Raw genomic sequence first — 25,274 nt, 5'->3', positions numbered from 1 at the left:
CTCTTTCGCAATTGATGAGCCAGCAGGCGACTAGCCTTTTCCCCATATTCATACCTCCTCCCCTGTGCCTTCCTCCACAGCACCTCCGCCTTTCTGGTGGTCAGAAGGTCAAACTCCGTCTGGAGTCGTCTCCTCTCCCTGTACAGTCCCTCCTCCGGGGTCTCTGCAAATTCCCTATCCACCCTTAAAATCTCCCCCAGTAATCTTTCCCTTTCCTTGGCCTCTGTTTTCCTTTTGTGGGCCCCAATGGAGATCAGCTCTCCTCTGACCACCGCTTTTAGTGCTTCCCATACCACTCCCACAGGGACCTCGCCGTCGTCATTGACCTCCAGGTATCTCTAGATACACCCCCGCACTCTTGCACACACTCCCTCATCCGCCATCAATCCCACATCTAATCGCCAGAGTGCTCTCTGCTCCCTTTCCTCTCCTAATTCCAGGTCCACCCAATGTGGGGCATGGTCCGAAACCGCTATGGCTGAATACTCAGCTTCTTCCACCCTAGAGATCAACGACCTTCCCAAAACAAAAAAATCTATCTGGGAGTACACTTTATGGACATGGGAGAAGAAGGAGAACTCCCTAGCCCTAGGTCTAAGAAATCGCCATGGATCCACTCCCCCCATTTGGTCCATAAACCCCTTAAGCACCTTGGCCGCTGCCGGCCTTCTTCCGGTCTTTGAGCTGGATCTATCTAGCCCCGGGTCCAGCACAGTATTAAAGTCCCCTCCTAAAATCAAGTTTCCTACCTCCAGGTCCGGTATACGCCCCAGCATCCGTCTCATAAATCCCGCATCGTCCCAGTTCGGGGCATATACATTAACCAACACGACCTCCATTCCCTCCAGCCTTCCACTCACCATTACATATCTACCTCCGCTATCTGCTACAATGTTCTTTGCTTCAAATGCTACCCGTTTCCCCACCAATATGGCCACCCCTCTGTTCTTTGCGTCTAGTCCTGAGTGGAACACCTGTCCCACCCATCCTTTCCTTAACCTAACTTGGTCCGCCACCTTTAGGTGCGTCTCTTGGAGCATAACCACGTCTGCCCTTAGTCCTTTCAAATGCGCGAGCACTCGGGCCCTTTTTATCGGTCCGTTCAGGCCTCTCACGTTCCACGTGATCAGCCTCACTAGGGGGCTACCTGCCCCCCTCCCGTGTCAACTAGCCATTACCTTCTCTAGGCCAGTCCCATATCCCGCCTCCGCGCTTCCACTCGCTCCCCCAGCGTCGCATACCATCCCCGTCCACCCACTCTTTATCCATTTCCTTTTGGATTTCCGCAGCAGCAACCCAGTAGTAGAATTAGCAGTAGTGTCGAACCCGAGTAATAGAAGTGAAAATAGTTTAATAAACGTGTTGAAGTTATCTCCACATCTGAACCTTCCTTTGTCAAGTGCACCACAAGGAAGCCACTTACGTTACACCTAGAACATAACAAATCATGGTACCAGGACTGAACTGTTTCAATCCATATAGCCATACCTCAGCGTACAGTGACAACCAGCAACGATACCCAGGCAAGATGTTCGAGATCCGGGTTCCGCAGCAGCTCCAGTGCCACGGCGATCGCCGTGGCGGTTATTCCGGCAAATGTTTGACATCTTCCTGGTAGCAGCCGAACTAGAAGACGTGGCCGATGCTGAAAAGACAGAGCTTCTCCTTACCATCGCCGGTGCCAGAGCAGAAGAAATCTTTAAAAAATTCAAGTTCTCCAAGGGGCAAAACAGGAGCGACTTCCAGGCAGTCCTGGAAAAATTCGGCAAATACTGTGAGGAAAACACACTCCAACCAGCAAGAAAAGGTAAGAGAAGCGCCAGTACTCACCACGAGGCCCAGCTCCCGGAGCAGAGAACAATTTTGATCGGCGGCCATCTTTCTAAAGGGACTGCAGTTGCGCGAGAAGCGCACAGAACGGGAAGGTCCTATTGCGCATGCACGAGAAGGCGCGCATGCGCAAATGAGAACAAGGCCCAAAGTAAAGCAACAGCAATCTGCGCATGCGCAATCGTTTCCTACACGTTACGTCACGCGCGTCATGACGGCGGAGGCCCCGGACCACGCCCATTTAAAGGGGAAATGTCCCAAATCAAAGAAAAAAATCTTTTGAAGCCGTAAAACAACCTTCCTTCACCTGGGATGACAGCACAATGCCTCAAATTGAACCAGGAAATGAAATTAACCTCCGAAGAACCCTGCAACAAGCAGTTACCTACGCCCAAACCGATGATTCCGACCTTGAATACTTCGATACCGACCTTTACGTTTTCTCTGTACCTCGCGAGCCCAATGCCAGCTCCGACGCAAACAGTGATGATATGGTCCTAGAAGACAACGACACAGACGAACCTTTCACCTTGGGAGGCTACCCCAGTACCAAATCCGAACTGCAACTAGACGTGTTGCACATTGACGACCCCGACGACGAATTCTTCGGATTTGAGGATCTTCAGCCCAGCAGATATGACATCCCAACTCGTGAGTGCAGGATGATGCTGCAGCCTGAAACCAAGAGACAGAGAGCGGTACAAGCCCGCAGAGAGCGGCCTGCTGCCACACAGAGTGTGGTCCACGCACCGCTCAGGGTTCCCGGCTCTACGAAAGAAGACACGCAAGACTCCACACCGCAGTCCTTGCATGAACAAGAAGTGGCTCCAGTGTCACAAGCCTCCACAGCGAGCTCGTGGACAGCATCCATGATAGAAGCAACGCAAGACTCCGACGCACAGTCCTTGCAGGAACAAGACCATGAGGGTCTAGCAACCTCCTCTGACCAACTAGCGGCAGATGATGCAAGTCTGCCATGCTCAAGTAAACAGCAAGAAGACTATGACAGTCTACCCACATTGGTTGCGCCACCAGATGAAGACTCTGACAATTTACCCAACCCAAGTGAACAACAAGCAGCTACTGAGGCTCTACGCACGGTATGTGAGACGAGTGACGACAGCATCCCACTTCCCATGCAAGATGTGCAAAGTGACAGACCTCAGCTAGTGTGTACAGAGGCACTCGACGATCACTCTGAGACCACTGGTGACTCCGGTGACACCACGATACCTCCACCCTCATTCGCTCGAACCTCTCCACAAGTCAATGCATTCCTGCATTTTCCGACTCCAGACGTGCAGCTTCAAGAAATCTCAGCTGACTCCAGTGAACCTGCTAAGACTCCGGACGGGAGCATCAACAAACCAACACTGACTCAGTTAAAACAGACCAGACTCCAGATGGGGAGGAACCAAACGCCGACTCTGATTCACGTAAGCCGGACTTTACTCCAGACAGGGAGTGTCGCAACCTCAGTGATGGCATGCTCAGGGTGACAGCAGATGCCACAGCGACAGGAGATGGATCACTTAACAGTTACACTGGGTCAGTAATAACAAGCAGCGGCTACAGTCCAAGAGGAATCCACCAATATTCACCACAGCTATATCCACACATTTATTCCACACCAGCAGTGCAGCCAATGATAGTATTCAACCCAGTATTCAGGCACGCAGCAGCCAGCAGTCTATGCAGCATATTCTCAAACAGGCCAGCACTACGGATTGCCCACTAATGGAATCAAGACCAAATAGGACTACCGCAAGCGCAATCTGCACTACAGACTGGATGCCTTAGTTATAGCCCAGGATTTGCTACACCCAGCCTGGCCAGGCGGCATATTCCTATCAGATGCAAGGTTCTAGTTTCACACCATCACCAGGTACTTATGCGAGCAGCAATTCTGTTTCCAATTCGACAAGCTTCAATGGTTCTCGGCAGGATCACCCTTCCCGCACTGTATGTGACCAGAACCAGTGTGTACAGTCTTATCCAACTTCAACATATGGCACATCCATGACCTCGAATGGTACTGTTGCTGGTACCTCTTCAACGTCTACACCTTATCAGCTACAAGATGCCATCCGACAGCACCATCACAAACATCGAAAAAAGAAAGGGACTCCAAATCAGACAGCGAAGTGATTTGACCACTTCTTGGTTCCTGTGGCACAGGGACATTGATGGCGTTCATAATCAAGAGAGACATTTGACCATGATGATTGATGGTTTTTGGACTCACACAAATGATTTGGACTTATTGTTTAATCACTGTTCCCATGACTTGATATACCTTAACCTATCTACCTGTTTTTTGTTCAATTTTCTTAAAGTGTACAGAACATAGAACATAGAACGATACAGCGCAGTACAGGCCCTTCGGCCCACGATGTTGTACCGAAACAAAAGCCATCTAACCTACACTCTGCCATTATCATCCATATGTTTATCCAATAAACTTTTAAATGCCCTCAATGTTGGCGAGTTCACTACTGTAGCAGGTAGGGCATTCCACGGCCTCACTACTCTTTGCGTAAAGAACCTACCTCTGACCTCTGTCCTATATCTATTACCCCTCAGTTTAAAGCTATGTCCCCTCGTGCCAGCCATTTCCATCCGCGGGAGAAGGCTCTCACTGTCCACCCTATCTAACCCCCTGAAAGTATGTAACATATAAAAAAGGGGGGATGTGGTGATGTGCATCAATGTAAATGCATGTCGGCTAGCTAGACACTAGAGGGAGCACCAAAAACATCACACACACACACTCAATCAGTTAGATAGGACACGACCAATGGACATTCACGATACACACAGAGGTGACACCACCACAGGAGGCATTACACCAACCCATATATAAAGGACACCGCACACATGATCTGCCTCTTTCCAGTGGAGACAGTCAGTGAGTAGAGACACAGGGTTGATTCAATATCACTCCCACCACGTGGATTGCAGCAACTGGTTAGTCAGTCTGGGTAGCTATAGTAGGATTAGCAGTAGTGTCGAACCCGAGTAATAGAAGTGTAAATAGTTTAATAAACGTGTTGAAGTTATCTCCACGTCTGGACCTTCCTTTGTCAAGTGCACCACAAGGAAGCCGCTTATGTTACACCTAGAACATAACAAATCACTGGTGACAAGCAGTTCCTTAAACATGCATAAGAATGGAAACCATCGCATGCAGAACCATTCCTCAGATCGCCTTAGGGCAAATTAATCTTCTCCAGGCTCCAAAATTCCTGTATGTTCCCCCACCTATGTGCACCACCTTAAATTGTATGAGACTGAACCTCACGCGTGAGAAGGTCGCGTTAACCCGGCGCAGCATGTCACTCCATATCCCTCATCCTAGCTCGATCTCCAGCTCCTCATCGCATTTGCCCTCAATCCTGTCCACTAATGTCGTCTCTTTCTTTCTCAGCCATCCATAAATATCCGCAATCCTCCCGTCTCCCCGCTCATTTGGAACCAGCAGCTTTCCAGGCGTGTTTATTCTGGTAACAAAGTGAACACGGGCGGTTCTTTCTGTACAAAATCCCACACCTGTAATTATTGGAACTCACTTCCCCATGGCAACTCAAATTTCTTGCAAAACTCTGCCCATTCCCAAACTGCTCTTCTAGAAACAGGTCCCTCCCTCGTCTTACTCCTACCCTTCGCCACCTTTCATGCACCCCATCCATCCTACCGGGTGCAAACCTGTGGCTCCCACACAACCAGGCCAGCACCGAACCCGTCCAAACTTAAAAGTGCTTCCTTAGCTGGTTCCAAGTCTTTATCAAAGAGACCACCACCGGGCTATTGGAGTACTTTCCTGGGGCAAACGGGAGGGGGGCCGTTAACATTGCTCTCAGATTTGACCCCTTGCAGGAGTGCTTCTCCACCCATACCAAGTCCAACCCCATCCCCCTTTTTCCTACCATTGCCTCAACTCCTCCACATTGACTGACCAGTAGTATTGCAGCAAATTCAGAAGCTTGTATTTTCCTCTGCAACAGTGCCCTACTAAGCCGTGATGTCTTACCAGCCCATACAAACTCGGAGATTAGTCCATCCACCCTCGAAAAAAGACTTTGGGAAGAAAAGTTGGGAGAGATTGAAATATAAACAGGAACCTGGGCAACATGTTCGTCTTTACAACCTGTACTCTGCCTGCCAGCGACACCGGCAATGCATCCCACCTCTTTAAATTCCCTCTTGACCCCTCCACCGTCCTGTTAGATTCCATCTGTGCATTGTTACCAGTCATGTGCAACCTGGATCCCCAAATACCAAAATCGAACATTCGTAATCTTGAACGGCAGGGACCCCAGATTCATGTTCCTCCCTAACTCATTCACCGGGAAGACCTCACTGTTTTCCATGCAAAGTCATAATTCTCCCCATGCTATCCAGCGGATCTGCTATGTATAGCAGTAAGTCGTCTGCATATAATAACACCCTGAGCTCCATACCCCCTCCTCACAATCCCCTGCTACTCCTCCGAGGCCCGGAGTGCAATCGCCAAAGGCCCTACTGCCAGTGCAAACAATAATGGTGACAGCAGGCACCTCTGCCTCCTTCCTCTATGTAGCTTAAAAAATCTTGAACTTGGGAGGTGATTATGTTCCTGTTTCTTCGTGGTAGAGGTGACTGTACTGGGCAATCTGCGGTAAACTATTATAAGTTGCTGAACTGCACCCGATGGATAGCGCCTATTCCAGCAATGTTGCACAAGTGGTGATGGTTCCAAGTTCGTTGATAAGAATGCCAATTAACCAAACCAGTCGGTATTAGATGGTGTTAGACTTAAGACTGTTTCATCTGGATCCGTTCAGATGACTGGCGAATGTATAATAAAACTCCTAATTTAAGATTTTTAAATGGTGGAAAGGATTTGAGTGGTCATGAATTGAATCACTTGTCACAGAGCACTTATCCCCAATCTGTTGTAGCCATGTTGTTAATTGGCTATTTGGGCAGCACAGCAGCATTGTGGATAGCACAATTGCTTCACAGCTCCAGGGTCCCAGGTTCGATTCTGGCTTGGGTCACTGTCTGTGCGGAGTCTGCACATCCTCCCCGTGTGTGCGTGGGTTTGCTCTGGGTGCTCCGGTTTCCTCTCACAGCCCAAAGATGTGCAGGTTAGGTGGCTTGGCCATGATAAATTGCCCTTAGTGTCCAAAATTGCCCTTAGTGTTGGGTGGGGTTACTGGGTTATGGGGATAGGGTGGAAGTGTTGACCTTGGGTAGGGTGCTCTTTCCAAGAGCCGGTGCAGACTCGATGGGGCGAATGGCCTCCTTCTGCACTGTAAATTCTATGATAATCAAGCTTTTAGTTGATGGTGACCCTCAAGTTGTTGATTATGGGGCAAGGTTGCTGCTGTTGAAGGTCATGGAATGTGGACCTTTTTTCTGATTCAAAACAATTACTTGTTTTTCATTTAGACTACCCAAATATTTTTTTCTCCAATAAGGGGCATTTAGCCCCCTCCCGTACATTGGTACTGAGGGGAGGGTACCTGTTTCTCCAACACAAAGTTAGTGTTTGTACCTTTTGGCCTTGTATATATTTTTTTTACTGTTTTAATAAAAAGATATGGCCATCTGCACCACTGCCTCCCACTGGCCCGGCACCCCGGGAGGAGCCTGAGGAGATCCCCCATGTCGATGATCCCAGTGGCGGGATCAAAGCAGACCCTGGGATGGTTGGTGGGCCCGTGTCATGTGTGGAGGATTCGGGCCTGGAGGGCGACTGTCTGAAGGCTGTCAGCCGCCCAGTGTAGGGAGTGGAGGGTGCACATGAGGCTTCCCGCAGTGGTGTGCAGGGCTCGTGCCTGACATTGTGTCCCCCCTCACCCCCTCTGGGAAACTCCCGTAATCTGGTACATCTTAATTGAAGGTTCTTTTGTTTTTCTGCCTCTGTAGCTGTTTCAGGCAGTGTCCTATTGAGCCACTCCCCTCCACCAACACCCCGACTCCCTCCCTCCCACCACTCTCCTTTCCCCGCCCCCCCCCCGCCCCCCCCTCCCCACCACTCTCCTCCCCCCCCCCCCCCCCCCCCATCCTTTCCCTTCTGTTGGTACAAAGGCGAAGGTATCTGGTTTCTCCAGCGCAAAGTTTAGTGCGTGTACCGTTTGTTTTTTAGTTCAACTGTGGTGTGAACTGTTTTAATAATCAGAGTATCCTACCCCCCCCTCCCCGTACGTTAGTACTGAGGGGAGAGTACCATGTTTCGCCAACACAAAATTAGTGTTTGCACCCGTTTGGCCGTGTATATATTTTTTACCGTTTTAATAAAAAGATAAGGCCAATTCACCTACTCTGCACAACGTTTTGGGTTGTGAGGGTGAGACCCACTCAGACACGGAGAGAATGTGCAAACTCCACATGGACAGTGACCCGGGGCTGCGATCGAACCCGGGTCCTCGGCGCCGTGAGGCAGCAGTGCTAACCAGTGTGCCACCATGCCGCTCTTGGAAACAATCACTCCTTTTCTATGTCAACCAGACTGTCCACACACCCTACCCAAGAATCATCTTCCACAAAGTCCTTTGCTTTAGTGAACACTGATGCAAAGTATTCAATTAGTACCGCGTCAATTTCCTCTGGTTCAACACATAGTTCCCCCTCCCCCCCCACTGTCCTTAAGTGGTCCAGTCCTTTCCCTGGCCACCCTCTTGCTTTTTACATATGAATAAAAAGCTTTGGGCTTCACCTTAATCCTACTTTCCAAGGACCTTACAAGAATCCTCCTAGCCCTCCTAATTTTGCGCTTAAGTACCTTCCAACTTTCTTTATACTCCTCAAGCGTTTCCACTATCCCCACCCTTCTAGACCGTACAAACGCCTCCTTTTTCAGTTTGACGAGGTTCACAATATCCCTCGTTATCCAAGGTTCCCCAAACCTCCCATAATTATCCTTTGTTCTCTCAGTAACATGACATTCCTGAATCCTAATCAACTGTTACTTGAAAGACTCCCACATGTCCGATTTACCCTCCAACAGCTGCACCCAATCCAAATTCTTCAATTCCTGTCTAATGTTATTGTAACTTGCCTTTTCGCAGTTCAGCATCTTAACGGGAGGGTTATCCTCATCCAAACCACAAGTACCTTGAAACTTACAGAATTATGGTCACGACTCCCAAAATGTTCCCTTACCGAAACCTCAACCACCTGTCCAGGCTCATTCCCCAATACCAGGTCCAGTACTGCCCCTTCCACTACTGCCTAGATGAATAATCCAGGGTTCATTTCACATCATAACAGTTTGAGAAATTGAATTCCGTTTATAAAAACCTGGAATCAAAAAAGATTCTGAGGCGGGATTCTCTGTCGACGGGATCCTCCGCTCCTCCGGCATTGCACACACGCCCATGGATTTCCCGACGGCGTGGGGATGCCCACATTGGACGGATGCTGGGACAGAGGATTACCAAAAAATGGGTGCGGCAGGACCCGTAAAATTGAGTGCCGATAGAAAGGGAGTTCATCTATATTCTCTGTTTAAGTGAAGGATTTATTTTTCTGTTCAAGCTTCCCGTTTACCAATATCACAGAATGGTTACTGAATGGCTCTGATGGAAATGATGCTATCATAACACAGACAGATTTTGTAGTATGAATGTAATAATTTCAAACTTATTCATTAGAGCAGGATTATAGAAGACTCATTCACAGGTTCAGTGCCGACATTAATCATTTCTAGTTGATCTAGTTTTATTACGTGCGTTGGAACTTAATGGTTATGGTTTTGTCCAACATTATGTTACTATTTCTTTTGCTTTTGCAGAACCAGCTGCAACTATCATGAAGAAATCCACAACACAAACAGAGTATACAGCGAGTGTGGGAGAGAAGGTAGTCCTTGTTTGTGACGTGTCTCAATCTGCTGTTGAAGGGAAATGGTACAAAAAAGGACAGGAAGTAAAGCTGAGCAAAGCAGTAAGTGTCGAATCAGAAGGTACAACACGAAGATTAGTCCTTCACAACGCCAAATCTGGAGAAACTGGTGAATATGTATTTAAAACAAAAGCGGATGAGATTGCTATGAGTGTTACTGTTAAAGGTAAGACAAATAAAATCAAATAACATTGGGGAAGTATGGATGTTGCACTCAAAATAGTAATTTTAGTGAATTCTCTTTATCTATGAAGAAGCAATTTAAACTTCATCCAATGCTTGAAGTATTTGTTCTAATTAATGGTTCATCTCAACATGCTTTTATTGTAAATTTTCTGTTTAACATATCTGCTAGTGTCAGAGGCTACAAAAGAGATATTACCCAAAGATGATCAGGTTAGGTGGATTAGCCATTTTAAATTGCCCTGGTGTCCAAAGAAGGTTAGGTGGGATTACGGGAATAGGGTGGAGGTGTTGGGATAGAGTGAAGGTGTGGCCTTAGGTAGAGTACTCTTTCCAAGGTCTGGTCCAGACTCAATGGGCCGAATGGCCTCCTTCTGCACTGTAAATTCTATGATTCTATGATCCTTTTCACTGTTAATAGTCACTATAACAAGACATACAGGAATTGCCCTTTAGCTTCACTAAACTATTCATATACAAGGACTAATTATTATGATTAGTGTCAAAGGTATACTTATTTATTTTTGATTGCAGTGTACTTTATGTGCTTTTTGTTTTTGATGGGGTTCAGTTTCCATTGATACAATCTGTCGAGTTGAAAGAATTGTTTTGGATGTAATGAGCATTGGAACTTCACATCTGTTTGTCTTTCTCTGACAATGGAAAATATATAAATATTAATTTCATTTTTACTAATATAGCATCATGGGGCTGAATTTTCATGATGGAGTTGGGAAACTGGAGCTAGGTTTGCTTTTGAGTGGGGAAACTGATTAAAGTTAAGGGGCTGGATTCTCCGCTGGCGGAATGCTCCGTTTTTCCGGTGTAACAGCATCCCGCCGGCGAGGTGCAACAGAAATGTGGCGCGGCGGGGCGGAGAATCCAGCCCAAGGTTTTCAAGTGGTTGAGCCCATAAAGATTGGCATGGAGACAGGTTTCCTGTAACTGGGAGGGTGCCTCAACAGGAAAATTCTGTCTAAGCCACTTTTTAAAAACCGTGAAACAGAAAAAGCAGCCAGTCCATCATTGTGGAGGAGGGGCGATGCCAAAGGGACAAACCCCTCCACGGAGTGAACTTTGGCTCAACCCCCACTCAGACAAGCAAGGTGGGCCTGTAGGCCTGCCAGGAGTATTGGCATCTAGTCTGTTGCTAGGCCTCCAGCTGGCTGAGCTGCCTTCTGCCATATGGGGAAACTGGAGGCCAACAGGAAAATCCCATTCGGCCTCCTTTAACTGCCCTTTCACAAGGTTCCTGTAGCCATCTGGGATGGCCACTTCCAACTAGGTACAGTGAAACCCGCAAAGCCTGGCGGGTAAAATGGACAAGCCAAGACTCAGGCAGGCTCAGAGCCTGAAATGCATATTTGTCAGCAAAAAGTCCAGACGGTATCGAAACTTCGTCCAATTAGCATTTTAATGGGGCCGATTAACATTTGATGGCCCACCTTCACCAAAACAAAGGACTGGTACTCAAGCAACCGGGACAGTCCCAGACATTTCGGCACCACTCCCTGTTCAAGGGAAACGCAAACAACCAGGTCAATGACCTCTTGGGACACGCCCAGCCATCCAGATCCCCGCCCACTTATTGGCTAAGGAATCGAACAGAGTGATCAGGGATCACCCAATTAGTAAGGCCCAAATCGAAGGACCGCCCAAAAGAGTGCAAAAACCCTCAATTATAAGAAGAAGAGTTCGCCATATGTTCGCTCTCTCTTGGCGCTCTCTTGGCCTTGGTACCCCGGTCACGGCCATCGCCAATTGCAGCAACACCAGAAGCGAGTCCAAGTTCAATGCCCGCTACCAGACAGATGAGCCCAGCTGATCAGCAGTTACTCTTTCGAACCCAAGAGATTCAGAATTGAACAGCGGCCACTGTTTTCTGACCTAAACTGGGTGCCCAAAGTTAAGTACAGGTTATCTTAGTTGATAGGTGTAGTTAACTAGTAGTGTATATGTTGCATGACTAATTGTGTGGAAATAAACTACCCTTGACCTTGAACTAACTAACTGGTGTTTGGCTCTTTGATCGTCAGCCGGTTGAAACTTGTGGTGGTATCATTTGATACCTGGTGACTCTAAGCATTCGGACATAGATGACATAAAAAGAAGGGCAAACTCACTGATTGCCATAATTGGAACAGAGCCAAAAAAAAGACAGAGTAAAAGAAACGCACAACTCTCCGAAAGAACCTAACTGCCTGCCTTGTGGGGTGGGTAGACCTCCAAATGGCCAGCATTTGGAATAGCATCCTGTAACTGGCAAGCTACCTCCCCAATCCAAGCTACCTCCCCAATCCTCTTTTTGAAGGTCTCCGGAAATTCATCGTACAGAGTCTTAAATCACAGAATGAGGCTATAAACCATTGAAATATCAAAACAGAGGCTTCAAACACTTCACACCTCTTACTCTTAGCCAAATATACATTGAGGCATTGACAAAATAGATCGCAGAAAAAACAGCTTATTGTAACTGTTTTAAAGATGACAATCAAGCAAAATCAGCAATTCACTTCATTTGTCAAATCAGCATCCCTAACATTGAGAGCCATGTCGTGGTTCCCATTCAGTGAGGTAAGTATTGGGAGCAGAGGATACTCTTACCCTCGCGTCGAGGATTAGATGTACTTTTCCTGCAAGGTCCCTCTTTTCCTGTAAGAAGTCTTACAACACCAGGTAAAGTCCAACAGGTTTGTTTCGATGTCACTAGTTTTGGAGCGCTGCTCCTTCCTCAGGTGAATGAAGAGGTATGTTCCAGAAACATATATATAGACAAATTCAAAGATGCCAGACAATGCTTGAAATACGAGCATTAGCAGGTGATTAAATCTTTACAGATCCAGAGATGGGGTAACCCCAGGTTAAAGTGGTGTGAATTGTGTCAAGCCAGGACAGTTAGTAGGATTTCGCAGGCCAGATGGTGGGGGATGAATATAATGGGACATGAATCCCAGGTCCCGGTTCAGGCCGCACTCATGTGTGCGGAACTTGGCTATTAGTTTCTGCTCGGCGATTCTGCGTTGTCGCGCGTCCTGAAGGCCGCCTTGGAGAACGCTTACCCGGAGATCAGAGGCTGAATGCCCTTGACTGCTGAAGTGTTCCCCGACTGGAAGGGAACATTCCTGCCTGGTGATTGTCGCGCGATGTCGGTTCATTCGTTGTCGCAGCGTCTGCATGGTCTCGCCAATGTACCACGCTTCGGGACATCCTTTCCTGCAGCGTATGAGGTAGACAACGTTGGCCGAGTCGCACGAGTATGTACCGCGTACCTGGTGGGTGGTGTTCTCACGTGTAATAGTGGTATCCATGTCGATGATCTGGCACGTCTTGCAGAGATTACCATGACAGGGTTGTGTGGTGTCGTGGTCACTGTTCTGAAGACTGGGTAGTTTGCTGCAAACAATGGTTTGGGGAACACTTCAGCAGTCAAGGGCATTCAGCCTCTGATCTCCGGATAAGCGTTCTCCAAGGCGGCCTTCAGGACCCGCGACAACGCAGAATTTGCTGCAAACTTATCTCGTACATCTCCTCTAAACCTTGCCCCTCGCACCTTAAAACTATGCCCCCTAGTAATTGACCCCTCTACCCTGGGAAAAGGTCTCTGACTATCCACCCTGTCTATGCCCCTCATAATTTTGTAGACCTCTATCAGGTCGCCCCTCAATCTCCTTCGTTCCAGTGAGAACAAACCAAGTTTATTCAACCTCTCCTTATAGCTAATGCCCTCCATACCAGGCAACATCCTGGTAAATCTCTTGTTCACCCTCTCTAAAGCTTCCACATCCTTCTGGTAGTGTGGCGACCAGAATTGAACACTGTACTCCAAGTGTGGCCTAACTAAGGTTCTATACAGCTGCAACATGACTTCCCAATTTTTATACTCAATGCCCCGGCCAATGAAGGCAAGCATGCCGTATGCCTTCTTGACTACCTTCTCCACCTGTGTTGCCCCTTTCAGTGACCTGTGGACCTGTACACCTAGATCTCTCTGACTGTCAATACTCTTGAGGGTTCTACCATTCACTGTATATTCCCTACCTGTATTAGACCTTCCAAAATGCATTACCTCACATTTGTCCGGAATAAACTCCATCTGCCATCTCGCCGCCCAAGTCTCCAAACGATCTAAATCCTGCTGTATCCTCTGACAGTCCTCATCGCTATCCGCAATTCCACCAACCATTGTCGTCTGCAAACTTACTAATCAGACCAGTTACATTTTCCTCCAAATCATTTATATGTACTACAAACAGCAAAGGTCCCAGCACTGATCCTTGCGGAACACCACTCGCCACAGCCCTCCAATCAGAAAAGCACCCTTCCATTGCTACTCTCTGCCTTCTATGACCTAGCCAGTTCTGTATCCATCTTGCCAGCTCACCCCTGATCCCGTGTGACTTCACCTTTTGTACCAGTCTGCCATGAGGGACCTTGTAAAAGGCCTTACTGAAGTCCATATAGACAATATCCACTGCCCTACCTGCATCAATCATCTTTGTGACCTCCTCAAAAAACTCTATCAAGTTAGTGAGACACGACCGCCCCTTCACAAAACGGTGCTGCCCCTCACTAATACGTCCATTTGCTTCCAAATGGGAGTAGATCATGTCTCAAAGAATTCTCTCCAGTAATTTCCCTACCACTGACGTAAGGCTCACCGGTCTGTAGTTCTCTGGATTATCCTTGCTACTCTTCTTAAACAAAGGAACAACATTGGCTATTCTCCAGTCCTCCGGGACATCACCTGAAGACAGTGAGGATCCAAAGATTTCTGTCAAGGCCTCAGCAATTTCCTCTCTAGCCTCCTTCAGTATTCTGGGGTAGATCCCATCAGGCCCTGTGGACTTATCTACCTTTTTTTTTCAAGACGCCCAACACCTCGTCTTTTTGGATCTCAATGTGACCCAGGCTATCTACACACCTTTCTCCAGACTCAACATCCACCAATTCCTTCTCTTTGGTGAATACTGATGCAAAGTATTCATTTAGTACCTCGCCCATTTCCTCTGGCTCCACACATAGATTCCCTTGCCTATCCTTCAGTGGGCCAACCCTTTCCCTGGCTACCCTCTTGCTTTTTATGTACGTGTAAAAAGCCTTGGGATTTTCTTAACCCTATTTGCCAATGACTTTTTGTGACCCCTTCTAGCCCTCCTGACTCCTTGCTTAAGTTCCTTCCTACTTTCCTTATATTTCACACAGGCTTTGTCTGTTCCCAGCCTTTTAGCTCTTACAAATGCCTCCTTTTTCTTTTTGACGAAGCCTACAATATCTCTTGTTATCCAAGGTTCCCGAAAATTGCCGTATTTATCCTTCTTCCTCACAGGAACATGCCGGTCCTGAATTCCTTTCAACTGACACTTGAAAGCCTCCCACATGTCAGATGTTGATTTACCCTCAAACATCCGCCCCCAATCTCGGTTCTTCAGTACCCGCCTAATATTGTTAGAATTAGCCTTTCCCCAATTTAGCACATTCACCCTAGGACCACTCTTATCCTTGTCCATCAGCACTTCAAAACTTACTGAATTGTGGTCACTGTTCCCGAAATGCTCCCCTACTGAAACTTCTACCACCTGGCTGGGCTCATTCCCCAATACCAGGTCCAGTACAGCCCCTTCCCTATTTGGACTGTCTACATATTGTTTTAAGAAGCCCTCCTGGATGCTCCTTACAAACTCTGCCCTGTCTAAGCCCCTGGCACTAAGTGAGTCCCAGTCAATACTGGGGAAGTAGAAGTCTCCCATCACAACAACCCTGTTGTTTTTACTCTTCTCCAAAATCTGTCTACCTATCTGCTCCTCTATCTCCTGCTGGCTGTTGGGAGGCCTGTAGTAAACCCCCAACATTGTGACTGCACCCTTCTTATTCCTGATCTCTACCCATATAGCCTCACTGCCCTCTGAGGTGTCCTCCCTTAGTACAGCTGTGATATTCTCCCTAACCAGTAGTGCAACTCCGCCACCCCTTTTACATCCCCCTTTATCCCACCTGAAACATCTAAATCCTGGAATGTTTAGCTGCCAATCCTGACCTTCCCTCAACCAGGTCCCTGTAATGGCAACAACATCATAGTTCTAAGTACTAATCCAAGCTCTAAGTTCATCTGCCTTACCCGTAATACTTCTTGCATTAAAACATATGCACTTCAGGCCACCAGACCCGCTGTGTTCAGCAACTTCTCGCTGTCTGCTCTGCCTCAGAGCCATACTGGCCCTATTCCCTAGTTGTCCCTCAATGCTCTCACCTTCTGACCTATTGCTCCCGTGCCCACCCCCGTGCCGTACTAGTTTAAACCCTCCCATGTGACCTTGCGGCCAGGATATTTATGCCTCTCCATTGAGATGCAACCCGTCCTTCTTATACAGGTCACACCTGCCCCGGAAGAGCTCCCAGTGGTCCAGATAACGGAAACCCTCCCTCCTACACCAGCTGTTGAGCCACGTGTTCAGCTGCTCCATCTTCCTATTTCTAGCCTCACTGGCACGTGGCACAGGGAGTAATCCCGAGATTACAACCCTCGAGGTCCTGTCTTTTAACTTTCTGCCTAGCTCGCTGAACTCCTGCTGCAGGACCTCATGCCCCTTCCTGCCTATGTCATTCGTACCACTATGTACTACGACCTCTGCCTGTTTGCCCTCCCCCTTTAGGATGCCCGCTACCCGTTCTGAGACATCCTGGACACTGGCACCAGGGAGGCAACATACCATCCTGGAGTCTATTTCATGGCCACAGAAGCGCCTATCTGTGCCCCTGAATATAGAGTCTCGTATGACTATTGCTCTTCTGCGCTTTGACCCTCCCTTCTGAACATCAGAGCCCGCCGTGGTGCCACTGCTCTGGCTGCTGCTGTTTTCCCCTGATAGGCTATCCCCCCCGACAGTATCCAAAGGGGTATACCTGTTCGAGATGGGGACAACCACAGGGGATTCCTGCACTGACTGCCTGCCCTTTCTGGTGGTCATCCATTTCTCTGCCTGCACCTTGGGTGTGACCACATTTATATAACTGCTATCTATGACGCTTTCCGCCACTTGCATGCTCCTAAGTGCATCCAACTGCTGCTCCAACCGAACCATGCGGACTGTGAGGAGCTCCAGTTGGGTGCACCTTCTGCAGATGAAGCCATCCAGAACGCTGGAAGCCTCCCGGACCGGCCACATCTCACAGTCAAAACACTGCACACCTCTAATTGACATTGCGTCAATTAATTAGTAAATTAAATGTAAAAGTTGAAAAAAAAAGTTACTGTTAACTATATGTTTCCTAGCACTAGAATTCTACTATAAATATGAAAGCTAAATACAGTACTCTCCGATCCCTGGCTTAGATACCTCTCTAAATTATAATTAAGTAATTATGTTTAGTTAGTTTAACAATGCTTAATTTTTGAAATTTAGTGTAGATTCTCCACCAGCCAATCAGGTCACAGCTTTTCTGTGATGTCACTTCAGTTTCCCCCCCCACACACACACAATTTGAAAAGGTAATAAAAGTAAAAATGAATAAAAATCACTTACTTACCTTCCGAGGGTCTCAGATGCTCTCTGGTTCTCTCACTGCAGATTAAAAGCTACAGGCCAGAAGAAAGAGAGAGAACAAAACAGTAGGGAAAAAGCACCTTCTCCCACTCTGCACCGAATTACCTCACTGCACCAAATTACCAAGTTCCAAATTCCCACTCTGGATATGCCTCACTCCGGCAGTGGCTCCTTCACTTGCGCAAAGCTTGGAAAAAAACATTCCTCCTGCCCTCCATGGCTTGCAGTAGCATGTCCAGCGAGGCATCACTGAACCATGGAGCTGGTGCTTTCTGTTACCTGGCAACCATGTCTAGGTCCAAACTCCTGGTGTGATGAATGAGTAACTGTCCGGGCACCTTTTAAAAATGACGCTAAAATATGATGACGCGCGACCTGCTGCGTGATTAGCCATGATTTCTCTGTTGGGAAAGAAGGAGAATAAAAGAGAGAAATTAAAAACTGAAATTGGTCACAACACTCAGCTAGCCAGACAGCACCTGTGGAGAGATAAGGGGCGTAATTCTCTGAAAATGGGGCTATGTCCCCACGCCCTCGAGAAAACGGGTGCGAATCAATCTGGACTTTTTTCTAGAAAGTCCAGAGTGATTCTCCATTATGAAGGGGGCTAGCAGGGCCCCGGAGTAGTCCACGCAGCTCCGGCTGCCAATACAGGGCCCTGCACCTCTGGCCGCGGATCCGCGCAACATGGCGGACCCAGACAGCAAGCTGGCTCCGACAATATAGGCCCCCGCCCAGATTGTGTGCGCCCGCCAATCGGTGGCCCTCGATCGGAACCCTGGCCATCCTGGACGACCCCACCCTGGTGGCGGATCCCCCCGCCCCCAACCAGGGTGGCCGCGGACTGTGGCCGCAGCCGCCACTCAGAGTGTCCGCCGGGTAGAACCATGAGGGAACCACGCCGGCGGAAACTCGGTCAGCTGCCGATTGAGAATCGCCGCGAGGGCATCTTTCAATGGCTCCCAACTGGCACAGCGTCGACCTCGCGCGCGCGACTGGTGGCGATTCTCCGATCCTCGGAGAATCGCGGGTAGCCGTCGGGCCCGATCGCGGGTCTGACGCTCCAATATCCTCCCCCGAGTGTAGCGCAATTTCAGCACGGAGAATCCCGCCCAAGGGTCTTAATGAGCTGAATTTAATGGTGGCAACCCCGCCACAGCCATTTGAATGAAAATGAAAATTGCTTATTGTCACAGTAGGCTTCATTGAAGTTACTGTAAAAAGCCCCTAGTCGCGACATTCCGGCGCCTGTTCAGGAAGGCTGGTACGGGAATTGAACAGTGCTGCTGGCCTGCCTCGGTCCGCTTTAAAAGCCAGCTATTTAGCCCAGTCTGCTAAACCAGCCCATTTCCAGAAACCTTGATGGGATTAAATAAAGGTAAAGTCTCCATAGTCCCAGATGATCATAGGCTGCTTGCCCCTTTTAGGGGGAGAGCTGACAGATGGGGGATTAACCTGAGGATCATCACACCTCGTGCGAGGGGCAAGGTTGAGAAGGCGGGCCTTCATAAATACCTGTCACGCAGTTAACCATGTGCAGTTAGGCTTTTAAAGGTGAGGAACCTGCCTCCAGCTACTGCTGGGAAATCAGATGGTCGGCAGCTCTTGAGTCCTAGATGTGCCTGTGGGAATGGTAGCCATTATTGGTATTGCAGAGGCTCAGAGGAGCAGCAATTGGAGGTTCTGGAAGAGGTGTGAGTGAAAGCGAGGGCTCTGACGAGGGTGCAAGGGCATGTGGGAATCCTCCTGCGGGACAAGGCATTACATCTTGGGGAGGCAGTATTGCATTTCCTGGGCACAGGTGCCTGATCAGGAGGTCCACCCCCTTAGCCCGCAGGAAATTTGCAAATGGTTCCAAAGAGGAGTCCTATTGGACTTGAAATGTTAATTCTCTGTTCCCTCTTCATAGTCGCTGACAGATCTGCTGAGTTTTTCTAGCACTTTTTTTATTACAAGGGTATACCTGGTGACCTGCCAATGTGGCATAGCTCCCAGTAGCATTGAATACCAGCAGCGGCAAGATCTCATGTGGCACTTCAGAACCTTAATTAGTCCAGATACAGGAAAGCTGATCTCTATCTTCCCCATCCCTGGGGAGGAGTGGAATGCGGATGGGCTCTCTGCCCTGTACCGCTCACCTAATTAAGCAGGAATCCACTTCCTAAACTGCTGCTGAGAAGTTGGGGGAGTGGTGGTCATTAAATTCCGTCCTGTGTCTCAGTTTGATATTCTTTCATCAAAACTGGAAGAAGTTAGAGATTTAATAGTTTTTGAGCAAGTTAGAGAAATTAATGAAAAGGGGAAAGAATAAAGGGTTTGGGTGGGTCTGTGCTTGGTTGGAAATCAGGAGTGATGAATCAATAAAAATGATAAAAAGGTACAAGACAAAAAGCAAGGATATCAGTTACCACGGTAAAACGGATGGGTTTGTTGGGGCTAATCACATATTCCTATTCTTTAAGAAAAATCATAATCTTTCTTACTAGTCAAAACTCTTTTGTTTGCAGAACCAGAGCCAGTGTTTGTCAATAAAGACTCAGTTGAGAAAGAGGTAAAGGTTCGAGCATCAGAGAATACTATTCTCAGCTGTGAAGTCTCCCAACTCAAAACTGAGGTTAAATGGTCCAAAGGTGGAAAAATTCTCAGTCCCTGTCAGAAGCTTAAACTTGAATCTGATGGTAGAATTAGAAAACTTATTATTCACAATGCAGAGTTAAAGGACGGAGGCAATTATATCTGCGAAGCAGCTGGAGAGAAATTGATTTTCCAAATTGAAGTTACAGGTTAGTAATCATTGTTGATGGTTTACTGTTGACTTTAATCTCTTTTCTGAAGATATTGTCAAAGTATAATTAACTCTCACCTTGATTTTTCTTAACATATGAAATTCTTTGAAGTTTGTGCCTCTCTAATGCCATAACTTTGCTGATTACTAGAACTCTCTCTCTAATCCTTCTGCCTTGCTCCTCTCACCTTGCTTTGAAAACAACAGCAGTTTGGATTTATATAGTTCCTTTAATGTAGAAAATCCTCCCAAAGGGTTATATAGAAGTATGTGTGGTAAGATAGAACAACAACCAAAGGGGGGAATGCATAACAATGTGAAAAGAGTTAGGTTTTGAAGAAGGTCTTAAAGGAAGCAAGGGAAATGGAATAGTTATGAGTTTGGAGGGGGAATTCAGGAGAGTGGAAGGATGGGGAGTGTTTCCCTCTGTGAAGGCTGACGGAAAACCACGGCATATCTTTCATCCCCAACGTAATTAATTATGCATCTGGGGGCTTTGCGCTGTTATCCATGGTGAGGTTTGAAGGGGCAGGGTCTAGAATACAAGACCAAGGATGTAATTCTGAGGCTGTTTAAGGCTCTGGCCAGACCCCATTTGGGGTATTGTGAGCAGTTTTGGGCCCCGTATCTAAGGGAGGATGTGTTGGTCTTGGAAAGGATCCAGAGGAGGATCACAAGAATGATCCTTGGAATAAAAACTTGTCGTATGAGGAACGGTTGACGACTCTGGGTCTATACTCGTTCAGTTTAGAAGGATGAGGGGGAATCTTATTGAAACTTACAGAATGCTGCGAGGCCTCGATAGAGTGGATGTGGAGAGGATATTTCCACTTGTTGGAAAAACTAGAACCAGAGAACGCAATCTCAGACTAAAGGATCCTTTAAAACAGAGATGAGGTGGAGTTTCTTCAGCCAGAAGGTGGTGAATCTGTGGAACTCTGCCGCAGAAGGCTCTGGAGGCCAAATCACAGAGTGTCTTTAAGACAGAGATAGATAGGTTCTTGATTAATAAGGGGTTATGGGGAGAAGGCAGGAGAATGGTGATGAGAAAAGTATCAGCCATGATTAAATGCTGGAGCAGATGCGATGGGCCGAGTGGCCTAATTCTGCTCCTACGTCTTATGGTAAAAGGCCCCCCCTTGCCTGGCAGAGCTGGTGGACTGCCTTCCGTGTGTTGAGCAGATCAAATTCCATCTGCAGCTTTTTCCTTTCCGCCAGCTGTTCCATGATTGGGGCCGTGGAGTACTGCCGATCCACCTCCAATATGGCGTCGATCAGCCGCTGCTTGGCTTCCCTTTCCTTCCTGTCCCTAAGGGCCCTATAAGCTATAATTTTACCTGATTTCAACCTTCAGTGCCTCCCAGAATGTGTAGGGTGAGACCTCACTATTTTGGTTGCAAGATACATACTCGTTGATGGCTTGGGATATTTTAGTCCTAAATTCCTTACCATCGAGGAGAGCTGCATCCAGCCTCTATGGGGGTGGTGGTGGGCCTGTCCCTTCTCCAACCACACATTGATGTAGTGCGGCGAGTGGTTAGAGATTAAGATTGTGGAGTATTCTGCCTTTGTTACTCCTGGAAGCACCCTGTTCTCTACCACAAAGAGGTCTATCTGTGAGTAGGCCTTATGCACGTGGGAGAAGGAGAATTATTTTTCTCTCGGGTGATGGAATCTCCACGTGTCTACTCCCCTCATCTGCTCCATAAAGGCGTTCAATTCTTGTGCCTTACCTGACACGTCACCTGTCCTGGGGTTGGATCTGTCCAGTGTTGGGTCATGTACACAGTTAAAGTCGCCCCCTATGATTAGTCGGTGGGTGTCCAAGGCAGCCATTGTTTTCTTGACGAGCTCTGCGTTGTCTCAGTTCAGAGCATATATGTTTACCAAAAATACCGGGGCCACTTCCAGGATCCTGCTGACCATTACGTACCTCCCCCGTCACTGTGCTCATCGGCAGAAATGAGATTATCCTGTTAATTAATATGGCCACCTCCTCCTTGACCTAATGTTGAAACATGAGCGAAACATCTGTCTCACCCAGCCCTTCTTTACCCACAGTCGGTCCCTCTCTTTCAGGTGTGCTTCCTGTAGGAAGGCTATGTCCATCCTCAGATTCTTGAGATGGGCGAGGACTCTGGATCTCTTCACCGGCCTGTTGAGGCCCCTCACGTTTCATGTGACTATCCGGATTGGAGGTGGGGGGGTGCTCCTGTGGGGTTAACCATACTCACCTTTTGGGCCCGGCCCTGTCCAATCAGGCCTGCCCTCACTCTTGAGCCGTTCAAAATGTCTGCCAACTGCTTCCTCTTTTTTGCCACTCCTCCACATATTGTCTGTTGCAACCAGCGCTCTACCCTCTCCTCCCCACTTTGTTTCTCCCCCTGTCTCCTCTTACACTTGTGCTTCCCCCGTCTCCTATTACCTTTGTGCATCCCCCTCCTAGTCCCCTCTCCCCCAGTTGCTTTACCCCTCTGTAAACCCTGTTTCCCCTGAATTAAATTATTTCTCTCCCTCATGCCAGGCGTTCCCTCCCTCCCTCCTTCCCGGGAGGTGCGCCGTGGCCGCCTTCTTCACTTACTCCCGTACACCAGCTTACTTGCTAGTGTAGTGGCCCACCTCTTGGTCAGGTTTCCCGATTTAACCCCCGACTGCCTCTTCCCCCCTCCTTCCCTCCCACCATCTCTGCCCGCATTTGTTCCTGCACCTCCCAGCTCTCGCAACTCGCATTCTAGTCCATGTGCCTGCCCAGACCAATATTCTGGACAAATTTGTTGACCTCCTCCAGGGCTTCAAAATAATACTCTTTCCCATGGTGTGTGACCCATAACTTGGCAGGGTAAAGCATGCCCAATCATACTTTGCTTTTGTATAGGGCAGATTTGGAGCTGTTAAATTCGGCCAGGTGCTTGCCCAGGTCTTCCTCAATGTCTTGGTACAAGCGGATGGAATGTCCTTCGCACTTGCACCTTTCGCCCACGGCAGGATGTGTTCTTTGTCCTGACACTTGTGGAACATTACAATTATCACCCGTGGAGGTTCCCCGGATCTGGGCCACTGCCAATGCGACCTGTGGGTGCGGTTTTCCAACAGCCTCAATGTTCTGAGGTTTTGGTGTCGAGACCTGTTCTCCTGGTCATCTGTTTTTTCTTTTGGGCCCTTCTGGGTCTTGATCAGACTCGCCATCTTGGCTTTGAGGGGCTGGTTTAGCACACGGCTAAATCGCTGGCTTTGAAAGCAGACCAAGGCAGGCCAGCAGCACGGTTCAATTCCCATACCAGCCTCCCCGAACAGGCACCGGAATATGGCAACGAGGGCCTTTTCACAGTAACTTCATTTGAAGCCTACTTGTGACAATAAGCAATTTTCATTTTCTTTCAATGAGTGCCGTGATCTGGTCCCCTTGGTCCGTGGTGGTCCCTTGCCATTGAGTATTGGGCCTCATGCTGCCACTCCATTTTGGCCATAGCCTCCCTCATGGGGGCTGTTGACGCCTCAACTACTGCCTCTATGGCTGCAAGGAGGTCTTTCTTTAGCTGCTCCCTGCGTCTTTGGAGCTCGGAGGTGATGAAGCCCATAGGTTTGTCCATTGGCACTTGGGTCTGCGCTGAGAACTCTGTGGAGTCCGTCCTTCCCGGTTCCGTGCAACCTCGTGTGGCTTCCGACTCTGAGACTGAATCGTTCTTTGCTGACTTTTCTACCGGGTGGTTGGCTTTTTCCCATTCTTTTTTTCCTCTTTCTCGTCGATCTGGTTTGCGGGGGTTAGGCTGGGGGGGGGGGGGGCTTGGAAATATTTTGGTGCCCGTTTGGTGGGGTTAAAAGGTCGTATTCGAGAATTTCATATGAGAGCCACCGTATATGTGATCACACAGCTCATGCCCACACCGGAAGCCCACATGGTAATATACATCAAACATTGCTCCCAATGCTGGGGATAAGAAATTACAAGAGTTCCAGCTTAACACAAACACGTAATTAACCCCAGTAGGTATTTATAAACAATGCCAAACATAATAATCCAACATAAATATAAACAGTTCTCCATCCTCCCTGAGTTTAGTACCTTCAATCCGTTTCAAAACTGTATCCAATCAAGTTCCCACGTTCTCATGAGTCTCCCAGTCCATGGTCCCTTACGAACTGACTTGCCTCCTCCGGCGTATCGAAATAATGTTCCTGACCCATATGTGGGCCCACAAATGAGCAGGATACAACAACCCGAACCGCACACTCAGTAAGAATAAACAACAACACCTCCTCCACAATAGTACTCAATACCGGGGCCCTGCAAGGCTGTGTACTTAGCCCCTGACTATACTCCCTGTACACACAAGACTGTGTGGCAAAATTTGGTTCCAACTCCATCTACAAGTTTTCTGATGATACGACCATAGTGGGCCGTATCTCGAATAACGACGAGTGAGAATACATGAGGGGGTATTGAGAACCTAGTGGAGTGGTGCAGCGACAACAATCTATCCCTCAATGCAAGCAAAACTAAAGAGCTGGTCATTGACTTCAGGAAGCCATGTACTGTACACACCCCTATGAGCATCAATGGGGCCGAGGTGGAGATGGTTAGCAGTTTCAAATTCCTAGGGGTACACATCCCCAAAAATCTGTCCTGGTCCACCCACGTCGACACTACCATCAAGAAAGCACAACAGCGCCTATTCTTCCTCAGGAAACGAAGGAAATTAGGCATGTCCACATTAACTCTTACCAAGTTTTACAAATGCACCATAGAAAGCATCCTATCCGGCTGCATCACAGCCCGGTATGGCAACTGCTTGGCCCAGGACCTCAAGAAACTTCAGAGAGTCGTGAACACAGCCCAGTCCATCACACAAACCTGCCTCTATCCATTGACTCCATCTACACCTCCCGCTGCCTGGGGAAAGCGGGCAGCATAATAAAAGACCCCTCCCACCCAGCCTCCTCACTCTTCCAACTTCTCTCATCGGGCAGGAGATACAGAAGTCTGAGAACACACACAAACAGCTTCTTGCCCACTGTTACTAGACTCCTAAATGACCCTCTTATGG

At 48.1% G+C, this 25,274-nt stretch overlaps 1 protein-coding gene across 1 annotated transcript in view; it reads left to right on the top strand.

Moving 5' to 3' along the window:
- LOC140424765 (obscurin-like) overlaps positions 1 to 25,274 on the top strand; it is a 1,044,598-nt gene that overhangs the window by 141,130 nt on the left and 878,194 nt on the right. The window contains 2 exon segments of the mRNA XM_072508149.1: positions 9,611 to 9,886; positions 19,952 to 20,227. Coding sequence (XP_072364250.1) covers positions 9,611 to 9,886; positions 19,952 to 20,227 — 552 coding nt within the window.

The sequence above is a fragment of the Scyliorhinus torazame genome, chromosome 6 (assembly GCF_047496885.1).
Source record: "Scyliorhinus torazame isolate Kashiwa2021f chromosome 6, sScyTor2.1, whole genome shotgun sequence".
NCBI classification, from domain to species: Eukaryota; Metazoa; Chordata; class Chondrichthyes; order Carcharhiniformes; family Scyliorhinidae; genus Scyliorhinus; species Scyliorhinus torazame.
This window is presented reverse-complemented; position numbering and strand designations above follow the sequence as displayed.